Source organism: Hyla sarda, chromosome 1 (genome assembly GCF_029499605.1).
Source record: "Hyla sarda isolate aHylSar1 chromosome 1, aHylSar1.hap1, whole genome shotgun sequence".
NCBI classification, from domain to species: Eukaryota; Metazoa; Chordata; class Amphibia; order Anura; family Hylidae; genus Hyla; species Hyla sarda.
The window spans coordinates 461,843,619-461,863,830 of NC_079189.1; the positions used below are offsets into that span (position 1 = coordinate 461,843,619).

Genomic DNA, 20,212 nt, shown 5'->3' on the forward strand with positions numbered 1-20,212 from the left:
TTTGTCCTGCAAAACACTTCCAAAACAGCAGCAGCACCTAGAAATTGAAATGTAAAAGTTTACAATCTAAAATGTTTTCTTTCTTTTCAGAAATATATTATATTTAATCCTGAAGACGATGCACAACTGATCACCAACAGTGAAACACAAGTCATATTTTATTCCTGGGTAAGAAAGGTTTGGAGGGTGGAGGATTTCTCTATGATCATTTACTCTAGTGCTCTATTTGGTCACCTGTGAGTCATGATAGAATCAGACAACAACCTTGTGGATGTATGTCCCCTCAGGGAAACCCTGAATAGAGACCCTCTACGGTCTAAAACTTAGCTTTTAATAATTACAAATTAATATTAAAGGTGCTCAAAAATTTCCACTAGGTGGCAATATGTGTTTAAAATGACAGTGCCTATTAGTAAAGTTTTTTTAATGCATTCTATGCAGGATGGTCTTAATCACGGAGTTCAGTTTGCAGCACTCTGCTCTGACACCGTCTATAGACATAGTGTCACTGCGCATCATGATCCATCCATTTTATGACAAAGGGACTGAGCTAAAATCTACTCCTCTGGCTCAACGTTTCGCTAGTTGGACCTAGCTTTTTCAAGAGTATCAGGGCATAATCACACTCAAATCATAGAGTTTGTAATTAGATTCACACAGTTAATTTTGTTAAATAGAAACAAACAGCACTACACCTGTCCTCAGATTACAACTCGGCTCCATTCACTTTTATGGAACAAAGTTGCAGTACCACAGGCAACCTGAGGACAAGTGTGGCACTGTTTTTAAAAGAAATCTGATCTGTTTTTCTAATCTGGAAAACCTCTTTTATAGTGTGTATTTACACATACAGTATCCTACACATATTTTGTGCACAGGATTTGAAGCTGCAGATTTGGTGCTGTGTTCAGTCTTTTAGGTTACATTGAAATCTTCCTCATAGAATCTGCAGCTTCAAAGCATCGGCAGGATATTGTATGTGTGAATTAATCTTTAGGGTCTGCTTTAGATTTGACGCATGTAAATCCACAGAAAACATGCATCGGACCTTCTGCAATTTGTTTGCATCAAATCCAGCCGAAAACTCGCATAAGGTCTGATGCGATTTTTACTCAGATTTTTATGTGTCAAATACACTGTGATATTGAACCCACGTGTTTCCCATTAAATGCGGATGTTCTACTCTGGCTAAAGGCAAAATAACATGAAGACGGAAACGAGAAACTGTTGTTTTCAATGCCACTTACATTCGCTGCATATTTTACAACGTCAAATCCACAGCGTCAAATTCAAAGCAGATGCGCTATGTGTGAGGGGTACTCCGCCCCTAAAAATCTTATCCCCTATCCTGCCGCTGGAAAGTAGAAAAGTAGTTATAGAACCAAACAGATTTTAGGGCATTTAGCTGGTATCATACTTGCTACATGTTGCTATACCATTTTCCTTTTTACTAGTTGTGATTAATACATATCAAGCAAAAACAAACAATTTTGTTGTAATTGTTGAGTTCTTTCTCATTTTCTTACAGGATAAGTCTTGTCTGGAATATGTTGCACCTCCGTTGAACGATGAGGTCAGTTAATTTCTTGAAAGATTTTATGGGTGGTTTAAATGTCTGAAAATAGAAACCAGTTCTTATGCTTTCATATTCTAGTTCCTGTACAAATGTTATAACTAACACTATCTGATGACTTGTTTATTCCCATTTTTGGTTACTTAGTGCTAGTGTTCAGATCTTGGTGAGAAATAGATCTTACTGTCCCCGCTGACATTGTCTCAATCCAGAGGGCTAGGGGCATATGTATGAAAACAGAAAATTGTGCATGCACTTGTGTCATATTAATACAGTCTGGCTGCCATGTTTTGCTGGTTTCCCTTATAGCGATAATTTTTATCAGACCTGTAATAATTCAGTATATCAAGCACGTGTCTGGTTAATTTTGAGCTATTATTTTTTTAAAGAAAAAACAAACAAACCAAATAACAAAACTCACAAAGCAAACCAAAAAACAAAACTCACAAAGACAATCATTTGTTTGTGTCTAATAGCCTGATACCCCTTGTCTTTATCTTTGCTATCCCAGAGAAATAGTTGTCACTTTAGGCTAAGTTTCCACTTGGTCTTTTTTCTGGCACTTTTTGGATATCTGCCACTGCAGTTTTTGAGCCAAAGTCAGAAGTGGATCCATAAGGGAGGAGAAGTATGAGTCATTCCTTTATATGTCCTATTCCTTTTGAATACACTTCTGGTTTTGGCTCAAAAACTGCAGTGGCAATATTCCAAAAACTGCCAGAAAAAAGACCAAGTGGAAACTTAGCCTTAATGTGTAAATGTAAGTAAATGGTCACAACCGGGCCCAGGCTACTGCTAAAACTCTGGTACTCTCAAGCTACCTATACAGATTAGATTAAATGGGATAAAAATTTCTGATTCCAACCAGTTTGGCTGATGAACTTTAACACTGAACAACCAATGATTTAATGTTTTCACCTGTTAGGCTACTTTCACACTATGGGGGAGATTCATCAAAACCAGTGTAGAGGAAGAGTGGTGCAGTTGCCCATAGCAACCAATCAGATTTCTTCTTTCATTTTTAACAAGTCCTTTGAAAAATGAAAGAAGCAATCTGATTGGTTGCTATGGGCAACTGGGCAACCTTTACTGTGCACAGGTTTTGATAAATCTCCCCCTATGAGTATTCATCCGTTATTAAGCATTCGTTTTCTGTGTAAAAACGGATGTATAATAACAGATGAAATAACTGGTGCTAAGCTGAATAACATCTGTCAAAATAACGGGCATATTAATCCGTTAAGACATGTTATAACATCCGTCATGTACGTCCGTTTTAACACCTCTGCCTACAGACTCCCACAGCTGGGACTACTACTCCCATCATGGAACAGACTTGTTTCCATGATGGGAGTAGTAGTTCCCTGGCTGTGGAAGTCTGCCGGTGGCTGGGGAGGCTACATCAGTGTTTATACTACTACCCCCATCATGGAACAGACTCTGTTCCATGATGGGGGTTGTAGTACAGAGGCTGAGGGAATGATCGCACTGGGTCTCACTTTTGAGACCTGATGCGATTAGAAGTTATTAAACAGGGGAGCAGGTGGCATGCTGCACTCCTCTGCGATGTACAATGTATTTTACTTTAATTTTTACATTCCCCGCCAGGAGCCCTGAATGGCCGGTACTGAGGAGCCATTCCAGGCTCCCGTCGCGTACGGAGATGAGCAGTGGGGAATAGACTGACATGTCCCCGCTGTACGCTCTGATTGCGCTTGGAGCAGGGCAGCAGTGGGGACATGTCGGGTGGAGGTGGGGAATATATGAATGAGGCAGCATTGGGGGTACAGGTCAGGTACGGCAATGGGGAATGGAGCGCTATAACAACGCACAGGGGGGGCAGGTCTCTCCATTCTCCCCTGCTCCTCTCTGTCAGATACGGAGATGAGCTGCAGGAAATGGAATGTCAAGTCCCTGCTGTGCGCTGTGACAGCGCTAGAAGATGACCGGGCAGCAGGCAGGGGGGAATCATACATAATGGGGGGGAATAAAATGAGGGAATGTGATTATACAGGGTGGGCCATTTAAGATGGCCCAAGATGGGTGGTGACCATGGCGGCCATTTTGAATCCAACTTTTGTTTTTTCAATAGGAAGAGGGTCATGTGACACATCAAACTTATTGGGAATTTCACAAGAAAAACAATGATGTGCTTGGTTTTAACATAACTTTATTCTTTCATGAGTTATTTAGTAATAAGTTTCTGACCACTTATAAAATGTGTTCAATGTGCTGCCCATTGTGTTGGATTGTCAATGTAACCCTCTTCTCCCACTCTTCACACACTGATAGCAACACCGCAGGAGAAATGCTAGCACAGGCTTCCAGTATCCATAGTTTCAGGTGCTGCACATCTCGTATCTTCACAGTATAGACAATTGCCTTCAGATTACCCCAAAGATAAAAGTCTAAGGGGGTCAGATCGAGAGACCTTGGGGGCCATTCAACTGGCCCACGACGACCAATCACTTTCCAGGAAATTGTTCATCTAGGAATGCTCGGACCTGGCACGTTCCCTGAGTTTTTCCAGCAAGATGGTGCACCACCACATTATGGGTGTAGGTCCGAGCATGTTCATTTTATGGCCAGTTTAAACAACTGTAATGGGTAATAGTGATGAGCGGCAGGGGCCATATTCGAATTTGCGATATTTTGCCAATATATGGACGAATATTTGTCCAATGTTTGCGAAATTCACATATTCGCTATGTTGGTTCTCTTTTTTTTTTTTCATGCAAAAATTTGTGATGAAATTTGCATAGTGCACATGCACAATTTTATCTTTCATCTAAAGGAAGGGAAGGATCAGTGTCCAGTCTGGAAGTGCTGATATTCGCATAAATATTTGCATACATTTGCATAAAAAAAAAAAAGAATATTTGTCATTACGAATATACATCACTATATTCTAAATATTCGTAAAATCGTGAGGTGACGATATTTGCAGTAAAAATTAGCATTTTGAATATTGGCGCTCAACACTAATGTGTTATTTGGACTAAAATAGAAATAGCTGTGTCCGCAGAGTAAATCAGATGATGGTTCTTTCAATGTTTGTTCAATTCTCAGTCTACTTCTGAGGGGGAAGGCCATCTATAATGTTTATTTTGCCATTACATAGATATGCATATTGTGCATCCTTTTCTTAGTGTCAGAGGAAAGGCCTGCTATAACCATTCCCTCCAATCTAGTGGAAATAGCCTATACAATGGTGTTGCTTTCCAATATGATTTTCAGATAAAGGGGGCTCTCTGCTTAGTAGTGCCCTTGTTGTTTTTGTAGCCTTTTAGAATTCAGACAAATGTCTAGAGATGAGCGAACTTACAGTAAATTCGATTCGTCACGAACTTCTAGGCTCGGCAGTTGATGACTTTTCCTGCATAAATTAGTTCAGCTTTCAGGTGCTCCGGTGGGCTGGAAAAGGTGGATACAGTCCTAGGAAAGAGTCTCCTAGGACTGTATCCACCTTTTCCAACCCACCGGAGCACCGGAAAGCTGAACTAATTTATGCAGGATAAGTAATCAACTGCCGAGCCGAGAAAATCGTGATGAATCAAATTTACTGTAAGTTCGCTCATCTCTACAAATATCCATTAACATCTTTATGGCACGTTCACACAATCACAGCTCAGAGCAGGTTACCCTCTGTGGGAAATCTGCTGCAGGTTACACTACTATTCGCTTCTACTATTAGCTAATATCTGCCAAAAGTCAGCAATAGTGGCAGATTTGCAGATTGCCGGCAAACCCATTGAAGTGAATGATGGCGTAGCTCGCAGCAGACCCGATCATGTGAGCAGAATAAGGCTGGGTTCACACTACGTTTTCTCCCATACGGGAGCGCATACGGCAGGGGGGAGCTAAAACCTCGCGCTCCCGTATGACACCGGCCGGAGTGAAACGTTCGGTCCGGTCGGCTCATTTTTGCGCCGTATGCGCTTTTACAACCGGACCTAAAACTGTGGTCAACCACGGTTTGAGGTCCGGTTGTAAAAGCGCATACGGCGCAAAAATGAGCCGACCTGACCGAACAATTCACTCCGGCCGGCTCATTGAAATGAATGACATACGGGAGCGCGAGGTTTTAGCTCCCCCCTGCCGTATGCGCTCCCGTATGGGAGAAAACGTAGTGTGAACCCACCCTAACTCTGGTAAATTCTACACTGGAATAAGGAGAGAAGCACAAATGTTTTATGACTTTTTTTTTATGTAGATCCATTTTATTGTATTATTATGATTGTTATTTATATGTTGCTGTGACTGATTCTATATTGTTCAAGGCCTTATCTGTGTCTGACCACAATTCCCAGCATCCCCAAAATGCATTGAATCTGAGATAAATGTTTTCCTGTGTTCTCTCGCTCTGTCAACATTGTCCAACTTTATTTTAATACTAACATACACTTTTTTTTTTTTGCAGACATTTAACAAAGCGGTGGGAACTTTCAGCCAATCGGTTTTTGATTTCAGCAATGTACGATCCTTGACAGCTACATCTGCAGGGAAGCTGGTTGTCTGGGAGACCACCAATACCCCACTGATCAGAACAAAGTCTCCCATAAAGCCACATAATAAGAAAGCTTTAAAGTTGATGCATCTGCAGAAAGATGCCATTACTGTGCTCACTACCCATGACAGGTAATGAATTAATTCGCTCACAGCCTATCGTAGCTGCCTGCATCCAGTAACCATAACAGACACCCTGCTGTTCAGCATTTGCACAGTAATTTTCATTAGGAAATACTTTGCAATGTTTAAACTATAAACCATTGTACAGTGAAATGATCTAGACTGTCTGATAATCTGGCACTTGTTTTCAACACAGAACTACAATTGACTATTAGAAGCTGAAGACCAGAAAGTGATAGTAGCATAGTTTATGTTAAAGGGGTACTCCGCTGTCCCAACATTCGGAACATTTAGTTCCGAACGCTTGGAGTGGGCGGTGGGGGTCGTGATGTCAGGGGCCACGCCCCATGTGCCGTTATGTCACGCCTCCTCAATGCAAGTCTATGGGAGGGGGCACGCCCCCTCCCATAGACTTGCATTGAGGGGGCGTGGCATCACGACTCCCGCCACCTGCACCCAGCATTCTAAACGAACACTGGGTGCTGCACAGAGATTGCAATCAGACATTTTATCCCCTATCCCCTATATAAGATGTCTAGAGGGGGAGTACCCCTTTAAAGGATTTTTTACCAGATCTTCTATTGATCCAACAAAGATTAGTGGATTTGTGACCCTCAGAATCTTTACTGAACATAGGGGCCGTATCATTTGAAGATGCTGGGATGTTGTGGCCCATTCATTGTCTGTACAAGCTAACATGTGACTTTGCATGGTATTGCAGCTCAGCCACACTTAGCTGCAATATAAAACACAGCTACACTCATATAGACATCACTTTGCCTACATAACATTGAAGAGACCAGTGTTGGGAAGATCAGTGGGGTTCCCAGGCATGGATACTTGCTGATCATAAATTACATACATTGATGGCAACAGAGCCTATGCGTAGCCCCCGCTCTGTTCATTCTCTACTGAATTTGTTATCATTGCTGAGCAACAAACTCAGCAATTTTTGGAAATCCCGAAGACAGACAATGGAGTGGTGGTTTGATCCTATATGCTGCTGCTCCATTCCCTTAGGAAGTATATAACATCTGTTCTCGTGATTGGGAGGAGGGGGGCTATTCCAATGGGGCAGATCCCATTTGGACCACCACTGATCAGCTGGTTATCCCCTATCCGGTGCATAGTGTATAACTTTTAATCTTGGCATAACCCTTGTACCATTTTATTTTGGGCTTTTTTTTTTTTCCTTAAATGAGTTTTATATACTTTTCTACTCTGATGCCAAATAAAATTAACTTTATTGTACTATATCTATGTTGTTTGCTTGTTTAAATAGGTTCAGCAGTTGGGTAAAGGGATTTCAGTCATTAGAAACTACTACATGTTTTTGTGTCATACTACAAGTTGTAACTTCTGCATGCTCCACATCTTTCTCCAGGTATTATGTTACTGGTGATACTCGAGGACATGTGAAATTCTATGACCAGCAACTGCAGCTTGTAAATTGGTACAGCCATCTTAATCTGACACCTATCTATTCCATGTCATTCTCGAAATCTCCCCCTATAGCAGCAAGTGAGAATACAAGATATCCTGAGGACTGTTCTATCAAAGGGGAACAGTTTGCTATCAGGTGATTTTCCTTATATAAAATAATTTTCTAATACATGGTCATTTATCGTTATGTATTTTTATAACATGTGTATGGTATATACTGTGCATTCAAAAGGCTTCAGACCTTTTTACTTTTTTTCCCATTATGTTATGTTGTGGTGCTAAACTCACAATCTGCACTCAATACCAAACAATGGTACCAAATTTTTACAAGTGTATTGTAAAGGAAAAACTAACATTTTGCATGGACTTAAGTATTCAGATACTTTACTTAGTACCTAGTCGAAGCACCTTTGGCAGCGATTCCAGCTTTCCTTGGACATTGCACACCTGGATTTGGACATTTGGTGAAAGCCATTTTTAGATCTCTCCAGAGATGTTCAATTGGGTTCAAGTGAAGGCTCTGGCTGGGCCACTCAAGGACATTCACAGAGGTGTCCATAAGACCCTCCTGTGTTTTTGGCTGTGTGCTTAGGGATATTGGGGGAGATTTATCAAAACCTGTCCAGAGGAAATGTTGCTGAGTTGCCCATAGCAACCAATCAGATTGCTTCTTTCATTTTGCAGAGGTCTTGTTAAAAATGAAAGAAGCAAACTGATTGGTTGCTATGGGCAACTTTTCCTCTAGACAGGCTTTGATAAATCTCCCCCATTGTCTTGTGGGAAGGTAAACCTTTGGCCCACTTTGAGATCCAGAGCACTCTAGATCAGGTTTTCATTAAGAATATCTCCATACTTTGCTCCATTCAGCTATCCCTCAACCCTGACCAGTTTCCCTGTACCAGCCACCGACACTGTACAGAAGAAAGGTTGACCAGATGCCCATAAAAAACAATCAGATTGCTTTTTTTATTTTTAAAAAGGCCTCTGAAAAATTAAAGATGCAATCTGATTGGCTGCTATGGGCACCTGCACCACCTTTCCTCTGCACAGGTTTTGATAAATCTCTTGATATTTTAAACTCAACCAGAGTTACCATTAACCCTGAACACAATGGTCTGAAAACTTTCTAAAGGCATTGTATGTACAGTATTTTTTACTTTTAGAGGGTGGGAATCTGTCGTAGTCATGTTATAATACATGTGCATGGCTCAATGTACTGTATCATCACTTGATCTAGACAGGTGTTTAGCTTCTGTAAGGTTATACTCTGAGCCTCCCTGGCTCTATATTGTAGAGCTATAGATTATCTGTGTTCCATAGCACAGTGCATCCATACAACACCAACGTGATACAGCACCTAGTGAATTTTGTTTTCAATAGATTGCACATTAGGCTAGGTTCACAGGTAGTATTTTGTCAGTATTTAGCGACAACCAGAAGTGGCTCCAAAACACCAAAAAAAGGTGTAAATCTTTTACATTATAATTTTTCTCTGCGTCAGTTTCACTCCATGCTTTGACTGAAATACTGGCTAAAATACTGACCAACATACTAACTAAATTACTGTGCACCAACAATTTCCTTAAGCCCCTGAATTAAATCAGAGGAAAAAGGAGGTACAAATTGGCCTGCTATGCCTTTACTAAAAGAATCTGCTTCCAGGCCTAGAAGCCAAGCCCTGACTGTGAATCACACCGGAACAGGGAGGAAAGGTGGAGAGAGGAGGCATTCCAGCCAATGGCACTTAAAGGGGTATTCCAGGAAAAAACTTTTTTTTTTTTTACATCAACTGGCTCCAGAAAGTTAAACAGATTTGTAAATTACTTCTATTAAAAAATCTTAATCCTTTCAATAATTATCAGCTACTGAAGTTGAGTTGTTCTTATCCTACTGGCAACAGTGCTCTCTGCTGACATCTCTACTTGTCTCGGGAACTGCACAGAGTAGAAGAGGTTTGCTATGGGGACAGCTCTGGACAGCTCCTGAGACACGTGTCATCAGAGAGCACTTAGACAGAAAAGAACAACTCAACTTCAGCAGCTTATAAGTACTGGACACAAGAAACACACCATTTGTCTCCTTGCCAAAATACCTATTTAACATTGTCATCAGTTCATCAAGTGAAATCGAGCTGACAGATTCCCTTTAATACTGTGACAGCCATTAAAGGGGTACTCTGACCCTAGACATCTTATCCCCTATCCAAAGATGTCTGATGTGCTGGACCCGGCGTTCATTTAGAGCGTCGGGTGAAGCTCCGGAGGCTTGTGACATCACAGCACGGCCCGCTTGTGTCATAGACTTGCATTGAGGGTCTGTGGCCGCGATATCACGAGCCTCCGCCCCACATCGTCAGTCATCCGGCATGGGGTGAAGTTCGCTCCGTGCACCGGATGCCTGGGGTGCTGCAGCAGAGATTGCGGGAGTCCCTTTGGATAAGGGATATGATGTCTAGGGGTGGAGTACCCCTTTAAGGTATGCAAAATGTTAAGATGCCATGTTATGTTGTGCTTCAGCCAATAAGCTTACAAATGTATGACAAGCTTTGCAGACTTGTAACATCAGTTAAAGGGGTATTCTGGGGATAGGCATTTCACATGTAATTATGCTCAGACTCAAATGAAAAAAAGGAAGAATAAAAAAGCCATATACTTATCAGTACAATGGCTGCGGGGAGTCGGGAAGGCGAGTATAGTTTTCTTTTTCTTTTTTTACCCCATCCTGAGCATCATTATTTATGCAACTTGAAAACAACACTGTGTAGCCTTAGCCTTATCCTTACACTTTCTATCCACACAGCAAAGAACAATGCCACATTCATTGTACTCTAAAAACACCTCTACTTGAACATTATAATCAGTTAATCTCTTAATTTTTTGTGTTAGCAATTTCATTGTATCCACATCAGATGGTATGGTTCTGCACGTGTTTACTGATGGTACAATGCTGAAGAAAATGTTGCATGAGCCCATTGAAGCCGTTCACGCGCTTGCCTGTCACCCAACCATGACCCAGATTGCTGTTGGAAGTTATAATGGATTATTGAAGGTCTGGGATTACAAAGATAGAAAATGCTTCATCAGTAGGATCTTTGGAAAAGATAAATTCTTACATTGCCTTGCTTATGACCCTAAAGGTAAATGTTATGTACATTCAAGTATATTGTGTGTGTAGGTACAGTTTTGCTCAAACGTTTGCATACCCTGGCATAAGTTGTGAAAATTTGGCATTTAGAAAATAAGACTGATCATGCCCAAAAAAATGTTTTTTTTTTAAGGATAGTGATCATATAAAGCCATTTTTTATTACATAGTTGTTTAGCTCCTTTTCAAATGATAATGATAAAAGAAATGTCCCAAATGACTTTGATCAAAAGATTGTTTGGTAAATGCAAAAAAAAATCTTCAGCTCACCTCCCCTTGGTCTTGTACGGATCCAAGCCTGGCCCAGCTTCATACGTGACAGCAAAGAACAGTAGATGATCCAGCAATTCCTTTAAAACTTCAATGCTTTATTCCAATACAGGTTAAAAGTTGCAGGATATACACAAATCACACCACCGAGCCGGTAACCCACTCCAAATGGACGCGTTTCGAGCGCATGCGTGCTCTTGATCACCACAACACCTGTGTAGCCCTCATCCTCTAAATACGCAACCCAGAGGGAGGGGTCAAAACTTGTGAATTTTAAATACATGTATAACTTAAAACACATAACAGGTTCAAAGTACTAATGCATAATTCAATAAATGGGGAAACGTATATGCAAATCTCAATTATATTGAACGTGCGTCCACTGTGTGATTTTCTAACACATAATAATTCAGTATTACAACTACATCTATCGGAACAATGTAGCTATTAGTAGTTAAACATGAGTTCCTTTCTCTTGTTTAACCCGTTCGGGGCTCTTGTCTGTAGTGTGACCTGCCAATATGCCTCAGGAGCTTGCTATGCAGATCTCTCCCTCTTATAGCCATTTTCAGTTACATTTTAAAGTTATCAATATGGCCACCATGTACTTCAGAAAAATGTGCAGATGACCCTGATTTATTTCTAGTACCATCTATTCTCATATCATCATTCAGGTGTTCCGTAATTCATATTTTTAATTTCTGTGAGGTGCACCCTACATATTTTAAATTGGAGGCTGTACACTCAATCATATACACTAGTGGCAATCTGATTGGTGCTGGCTAACTTGTGATGTTGTGTCGCTGTACACCAGCATACCTTGGCCTGTAGCATTAGAAACATTGTATCACCATTTAGATCGTCACAGCAGGTACTCAAAGGCTCTTTGTGAGTTTATCAAGCAGGTCACATGATTTCTTATGTCCCACAACTTTTTCAGTTTTGATAAAAAAATTCTTTATCCAGCACAGTGGAGTTTCAATGGGGGCAAGGCACTCCCCCTCATTAGCAAATTTGACAATGTCTTACTGGGAGGAGAAAACCCTGTTTACTGTCAATAATGTGTTTTCGGGCCATGTACAGTGTTATGGAAGATTCTTAGATGATCTCCTCCTCATTTGGAGGGGTGATATGTCTTCCATACCACTGTTCATTGATTACTCAAACTCCAACACATTTAATTTAAAGTTTACACACAATGGGGATTTGGTCAATGTTAGTTTTTTGGATTTAAAGCTCACAGGAATTACTGGTCAAAAGATCCAAACATGAACCTTCAGAAAACCAATATCAGGAAACACAGTACTAAGGGCAGATAGCAACCATCGACCACAGACGATCCGTGCAATACCAGTAGGTGAACTGACCAGGATGAAACGCAATTGCACTTCTCAATCTGTTTACTTAGAAGAAGCGCAGTCCCTAGAGGACCGGTTGTACAAAAGAGGCTATAGTCGTGGCCAGATCAGTAGAGCCAGAAGGATTGTGAATTGCAAGGACCCTCATAATTTACTATTACCATAGAAGACAGAATAAGATACTCTCCTAGTAAGAGTCCTAATAAACCAGTTTAGCTAACATATTAGCACAAGGAGTCGCGATAGTACCTAAACAAGCCAATACACTTAGAGATAGTTTATCTCCGAGTTTGGTGGTTTCAGAAACACAGGGTGTGAACACATTGATAACAAATGCTGGCTTTTTCAGGTGTGGAGCCACTCGGTGTAAGGTTTGTAAAGAATTCACAGATGCTACAAACAATCACAAGTACACAAAATCAAACAATACATGGATTGAATACTATTAATGTAGTGTACATGATTGAATGTACAGCCTACAATTTAAAATATGTAGGGTGCACCTCACGGACATTAAAAACAAGAATTAGGAAACACCTGAATGATGCTATGAGAATAGATGGTACTAGAAATAAATCAGGGTCATCAGCACATTTTTCTAAAGTACATGGTGGCCGTAGTGATAACTTTAAAATGTTTGGAATTTACAAACTGAAAATGGCTATAAGAGGGGGAGATCTGCATCGCAAGCTCCTTAGTTGTGAGGCATATTGGCGGGTCACACTACAGACAAGAGCCCCAAACGGGTTAAACAAGAGAAAGGAACTCATTTTTCACTACTAATAGCTACAATGTCCCGATAGATGTAGTTGTAATACCTGAATTATTATGTATTGGAAAATTACACTGTGGACACAGGTTCAATATAATTGAGATTTGCATATACGTTTCCCCATTCATCGAATCATGCATTAGTACTTTGAACCTGTTATGTGTTTTAAATTATACATGTATTGTACATTCATAAGTTTTGACCCCTCCCTCTGGGTTGCGTATTTAGAGGATGAGGGCTGCACAGGTGTTGTGGTGATCAAGAGCGCGCATGCGATTGAAAAGCGTCCATTTGGTGTGTGTTACCGGCTAGGTGGTTTCATGCGTGTATCTCCTGCAACTTTTAACCTGTATTGGAATAAAGCATTGAATTTTTAAAGGAATTGCTGGATCATCTACCTTTCTTTCCTTGAATGTTTGGCCTTGTTACAGACCCAAAAGGTGACACACAGTTTAAAATGGCAATTAATGGTTAAATAAGATCTCCTTTTTATAAAAATGTATAGGAGGATAGGAGATAAGTGTCAGATCACGGGAGGTCCGACCACTGGGACCGCCGTGTTATCCCAAACGGCGCTCCAGCTTTCCTCTTGAATCAGGCATGTCGACCACAGCACAAAGCTTTGGCTGACACTCCCCGTTCAGGAGGAGAGCCAGGGCGCTGTTCGGGAGATTGCGTTGGGTCCCACTGGTCTGACCTCCCGTGATCTGACACTTATCACCTATTTTCAGGATAGAGGATATGTTTTTAAAAAACAGGAGTTCTCCTTTAATTTCCCACACCAGTGGCATTTGGAATTGCAACTAGTGTCTGTGTATAAATAGTCAATAGGTTTGTTAGCTCTCATGTGGATGCACTGAGCGTGCTAAATACTGAGCCATGGGGAGCATAAAAGAACTGTCAGAAGATCTGTGTAACAAGGTAGAAAAGGATATAAAAACGTATCCAATGAATATAAAAACATGTCCAAAGCCTTGAAAATGCCAGTCAGTGCTGTTCAATCAGTTCTGACTGACATCCCAGGGCAGTTCATTACTGTCTCATCCTTGCTTTATACAAAGGCCATCATTAGTAATATTCGGTCATGATGACCAGTCTGCTTTTTTTTTCTTTTTTTTTTTAAAGTCATATAAGTGACATGATTTTTACTAATTGACGCATAAAGATCCAGAGGTTTTATCTCTGGTTTCACAACATTACCAGTAGGTGCTGCTGCCTCATGGGAGAACAGACTGTAAACTCTAACAAAGTTCAGTATAACTGATGACTTACTTGGTGACTTTACTTTACCCTTGCCTCTTTGTCAGTCATTGGATTATGTCTGTGGTTGTTGTTTCTAGGATCTTGTGATTATGTGTATAATATAGCTTTTGGTAGAGCTGGGTGGCATGACCAAAAATGTGTATCACAGTATTTTTGTAAGTTATGGTGGTTACACAGTATTTAACGGTATTTTCCACCCCTCCCGCCCCCCCATCATGTGACCCGTGGGTGCTGCTTCTTCCACTCCCCCCCCCCCCCCGATTTATCAGCTCAGCGCTGCACTGTCCCCCACATCGGGGAACTAATCATATGTCACCCGCGAGCGCTGCTTCTTTCAAATAATTATTAGCCGCTGTACTATCCTGTGCCCAGGCTGCAAAAATAAACAAAATAAACTTTAACTTCCGAGGTTCCCCGTTACTGGCCTCACGGTCCCTCCGCTGCGGACCTGGGGATGGGAACGTCACAGAGCTGTCAGCCAATCACCGGCCGCAGCGATGTCCTGCCTCGGCCGGTGATAGACTGAGCCCACTGTCATGTAAGGAGCCGGCCGGCTTCATACATGACAGTGCGCTCAGCCTATCACCGGCCGAGGCGGGACATCACTGCGGCCGGTGATAGGCTGAGCGCATTGTCATGTAAAAAAGCAGCCAGCATCTTACATGACAGTGGGCTCAACCTATCACCGGCCGAGGCGGGATATCGCTGCAGACAGTTATAGGCTGACAGTTCTGTGACGTTCCCATCCCCAGGACCGCAGCGGAGGGACCGTGAGGCCAGTAACGGGGAACGTCGGAAGGTAAGTTAAAGTTATTTCGTTTATTTTTGCAGCCCGGCTAATAATTATTTGGGGGGGGGGGGGGGGGTGACAGAAGCAGCGCTCGCGGGGACAGCCGCTGTGGCTGGTAATTCATTCGAGGGGGAGGGGCCCAGCTGGTATTGTGGTATGTTAAAGATTCATATCGTTCAGGAAAAAATATTTGGTATTCGGTATGAACCCGTATACCGCCCAGCACTAGCTTGTGGTTTTTTGGCCTTTTAGTCCTATTACCTTAGTTGGAAAATTAATTATTTAATTCCTTCATTTTAGGTTTCTTTTTGGCAGCTGGATTTACAGATGGAAGTGTACATATTTTGGATGCTGTGACACTAGAAGATGAAACCAAAGAACCTTTCAAGTATGCAAAAGGATCAATAACTCATGTCACCTTCTCACATAATTCACATTACCTTGCTACCGCAGTAAGTATATGGGTGTCTATATAGACAATTCTCTATTAGCAAATGCTAAGGTATGTCTTAAGTTTGAAGCTGGTAATAAATTTCTTAGTTTCTTAAAGAATTGTAATTGTTTTTATCAAGCTACCTTCATATCGTAATTTTACTGTATTGCAAGTATAGTTAAATGACTGTTTACACAACACAATCTTCACCCTTGCTGCATCATTCTACTCCCCCCTTTTTTTTTTTATATATATATATATATTTTTTTTTTTTTTTAATTAGTTTTCAAATAAATGTAACAACATACAGTTCAATTAACCCCGCCAGTACCGAAAAAATAACAATTGGTCAATAAGACAGGGTGTAAAAGGAAACAGCAGGAGCAATACGTTTTCTATAGATCATAAAACATTGTAAGTAGGAGGGTGAGGAGTATCCCCTTAGAGAACAACCAACACAGTAACACTACAACCACAGACACAACCATTCATGTACACACCAGAACACTTCCTAGGAGCTCACCATTTATTCAAATAACTACACTAAGACCAGGGCCGGCCTTAGGTGTTCAGACGCCCTGTGCAAGCTAACCTTGTGGCGCCCCTCCCGACCACCGCGGAGGATCAAAGCATTGGGCCCCCCGCTATCTCCTGCACGTTGTCCCGGCAGTCGGCTGGAAGGGGGGGATGCCGTCTTCCTGCGAGGTACAGACGTCAGCTTCCAGCAAACTGCCGGGACCTGTGCAGGAGATCGCACCGATCACCTCAGTTGAAGTGGTTCTCCAGCTGTTGGAAAGCTAAAACTCCCATCATGTCTGGAGAGCCTCTGGCAATGGGAGTTGTAGTTTTGTAACAGCTGAAGAGACACAGATTGGACACAGTTTTGCCATTCATCACTGCAGAACTTACAAGTGACTACAGCTCTGATGGGACAGTCAGGACAATACACAATGATATCAGTGACCTGAGTGACGTCTTCTGACTTGAGTGATATCTTCTCTGTTATCTTTTCTTCTTCATCGGGTCCAGAGACCAGGTCTTCCTCCAGCTCCATCTTCTCTGCAGAGTCTGACATCCAGACATCATTGGCTCCTCACTGTCAGCAGATCCTCATCCTCTGCATGAAGACAGTAATCATTATAACCTTGCCAGAAAGTGTACCCTAAATAAAATACTGCCCACACTGTACCATGACTATAATACTGCTATACACTGTACCCACTAAATCTAATCCTGCCCCTCACTGTACCCACTAAATATAATCCTGCCACACACTTTACCCTGAATATAATACTGCTATACACTGTACCCTAAAGAAAATACTGACCCACACTGTACCCTTAATATAATACTGCTATACACTGTACCCACTAAATATAATGCTGCCCCAGACTGTACCCTGAATATAATACTGCCACACACTGTACCCTGAATATAATACTGCCACACACTGTACCATGAATATAATTCTGACATACATGCATACACATCATATATACATATACACCCCCTCTTATCCTCTGTGTCCTCATCACCCCCAAAAACCCTGCCAAACCCCTCCTCATCACTACTATTACCCCCCCCCTCTCCTCATCACCCCCATAACCCCCCCTGCACCTCTCATCCACTCCATAACCCCCTGCGCCTCTCATCACCCCCATAATCCCCCTGCACCTCTCACCCCCATAACCCCCCCTGCACCTTTCATCACCCCCCTGCACCTCTCATCACCCCCCATAACCTCCCCCCTGCACCTCTTATCAACCTCATCACCCCCCCTGCACCTCTCATCACCCCCCCTGCACCTCTCATTACCCCCCCCCAGCACCTCTCATCACCCCCATAACCCCCCCTGCACCTCTCATCACCCCCCCTGCACCTCTCATTACCACCCCAGCACCTCTGATCACCCCCATAACCCCCCCTACACCTCTCATTACCCCCCCAGCACCTCTCATAACCCCCATAACCCCCCTGCACCAATCATCACCCCCCTGCACCTCTCATTACCCCCCCAGCACCTCTCATCACCCCCATAACCCCCCTGCACCTCTCATCACCCCCCCCCCCCCGCACCTCTCATTACCCCCCCAGCACCTCTCATCACCCCCATAACCCCCCCTGCACCTCTCATCACCCCCCCCCCCCCCCCGGCACCTCTCATTACCCCCCAGCACCTCTCATCACCCCCATAACCTCCCCTGCACCTCTCATTACCCCCATGACCCCCCAGCACCTCTCATTACCCCCCCTGCACCTCTCATCACCCCCCCTGCACCCCTCATTACCCCCCCAGAACCTCTCATCACCCCCATAACCCCCCTGCACCTCTCATTACCCCCCAGCACCTCTCATCACCCCCATAACCCCCCCCTGAACCTCTCATCACCCCCCCTGCACCTCTCATCACCCCCATAACTCCCCCTGCACCTCTCATCACCCCCCCTGCACCTCTTATCACCTCCACACCCCCGTGCAAGTTTACTTACCCAGCCAGGGATCAGTGCAGCAGCGTGAGGCTGCTGAAGCTCCTGGTGCTGCACAGGGAGGATGCTGGAGATCGCGCTGGGACGTACGGTAGGCAAGGACAGGTGATTGGAGTAGACGTGCGTGCCTGCGCGGGGCACGTGACATCTCTACTCCAATCAGCCCTTGGCCTGTCCGGCCCGGCAATGATTCTTAAGGACTATGAGGCCCGGTCATAGTCCTTGTGGGCACCCAGCGCCAGCGATCAGTGAGTTAAAGTCGCAGTCACTCACTGACAAGACAGTTAAAAAAAAAAAACGAGCTGTGTCAGCCGCCGGGCGCCCCTGTTGCTATGGCGCCCTGTGCGGCCGCACAGCTCGCACACCCCAAATTCCGGCCCTGACTAAGACTGGGAGGCCCCACGAACCGGAGGATCTGTAGAGACATCCAACAACATCCACGGCACCCAAACTTTATCAAATTTTTTTGGGCATCTCCGACTTACGTACAAAGCATGGTAGAGAGGTACATATTTATTTACTAAGGCGATCAACCGGGACAGAGGAGGGGAAGACACGTCGTTCCAGGCCATCGCTATGACTTTGCGTGCACAAAACAGGAGAAATCAATATGCGCCTATAAGAGCTGTCACAAAACCATTAATAACTCCCAACAAACAAAGTTCTGGTGTTAAAACAAAAGGGGAATTCCGGATGATCAGACAAGAATTGCATCACCTCTCTCCAGAAGGGTACAACACAGGAACAAGTCCACACCCCATGCAAAAAAGTGCCTCTCTCTCTCCCACACCTGAAAAAACATCCGACCCCGAGATCACCTTGCGATGCAGTCTAACAGGAGTATAATATAAACGGAGAACAAACCTGGATTGAATGAGCATATCTTGGGCACTAAACCACCATAGAATAATATGTCTTAACCACTTCCTTCCACATATCCTCGACCCATTTCAGCTGCGCAATAGCAAACGGATCTGGACCCACCAATTGCAGCAAAGCATAACTCTGAGTGAGAGGCTTAGCCAGGTTGGCGATTCCCAGAAGCAACTCCAAATCGTTGAACACAGGGGTAACTTCCAGGGAACCAAACTGTGCGGAAACCTCATGTCCCAACATAAGATACCTGTACTGGGCAACCTGAGGGACATGAAAACGGTCTCTCAAGTCAGCAAATGAAGGAAAGACACAGTCATCACGAACAAGTGCATAGCGAATTTATTTCCATGGGAGCTCCAAAACCCAGCCGCCTCCAACTCCAGCAGGTGTTCCAAATGAGGATTACCCCACTGGGGTGCTCGGGGAGAAGCCACCGGCTGAGGAAAGCCCTCGGAAACCACTGACCAGACCCCAGCCACCGTCTTAATAGGAGCCAGCAAGGATGAAGAGGAAGCATACCTGTATAATACATTAGTCAGTGTCTCATAGGAACTCATGAGAGCCCCTGCCAGAGCCGTGAATGCATTAGAGACATCCAGGTCAATCCACAAGGTGGCGTACATGTGAAGCTAGAAAAGAGTTATACATATTAGGAGCAGCAAGGCCTCCCCGCTGTTTTGGCACCTGGAGCAGTGCCTGTCCCAATCTTGGGGGTTTATTCTGCCAATAGAAGGATCTCCAAGCCTGTTCAGTTTAACAAAAAAAAAAACCTAGGGGGACAATAGGTGACAAATGAAAGAGATACAGAAATTTTGGGAGTAAGATCATCTTAAAAATATTAACCCTACCCGCTAGGGATAAGTTTAAGGAGTCCCATGCCTGTAAACGCGTAATCGTGTTTTCTAGAAGAGGGTCTAAATTAGGGGCCATAAACTCAGAATTACGTGGAGACACCTCCACTCCCAAATGCATTGAAACACAACCTGTAAGCCATTGGGCATTGTAGTAGGAAAAACCCCTCCCCGGGACAAGGACATAGTAGATGATTTAGCCCAATTTACTTTAAGGCCCGAGACTTCCACAAACCTATCCAGAAGATCAAACAGGGCACATAGGGAGCCCTCCACATCATCTAAATAAACCAAGGAGTCATTGGCATACATGGATATCTTTTCG

General features: G+C 43.2%; 2 protein-coding genes across 3 annotated transcripts in view; one reads left to right on the forward strand and one right to left on the reverse strand.

The window, feature by feature from the left end:
• HPD (4-hydroxyphenylpyruvate dioxygenase) overlaps positions 1 to 20,212 on the reverse strand; it is a 183,333-nt gene that overhangs the window by 133,391 nt on the left and 29,730 nt on the right. The window lies entirely within an intron of this gene.
• The window catches only part of CFAP251 (cilia and flagella associated protein 251), a 69,990-nt gene that overhangs the window by 17,581 nt on the left and 32,197 nt on the right, over positions 1 to 20,212 (forward strand). For both annotated transcript variants that reach the window (XM_056534933.1, XM_056534943.1), the window contains exons 8-13: positions 91 to 168; positions 1,529 to 1,573; positions 5,994 to 6,211; positions 7,587 to 7,781; positions 10,531 to 10,781; positions 15,542 to 15,693. In XM_056534933.1, the coding sequence (XP_056390908.1) occupies positions 91 to 168; positions 1,529 to 1,573; positions 5,994 to 6,211; positions 7,587 to 7,781; positions 10,531 to 10,781; positions 15,542 to 15,693 (939 nt within the window). The remainder of the gene's footprint in view (positions 1 to 90; positions 169 to 1,528; positions 1,574 to 5,993; positions 6,212 to 7,586; positions 7,782 to 10,530; positions 10,782 to 15,541; positions 15,694 to 20,212) is intronic.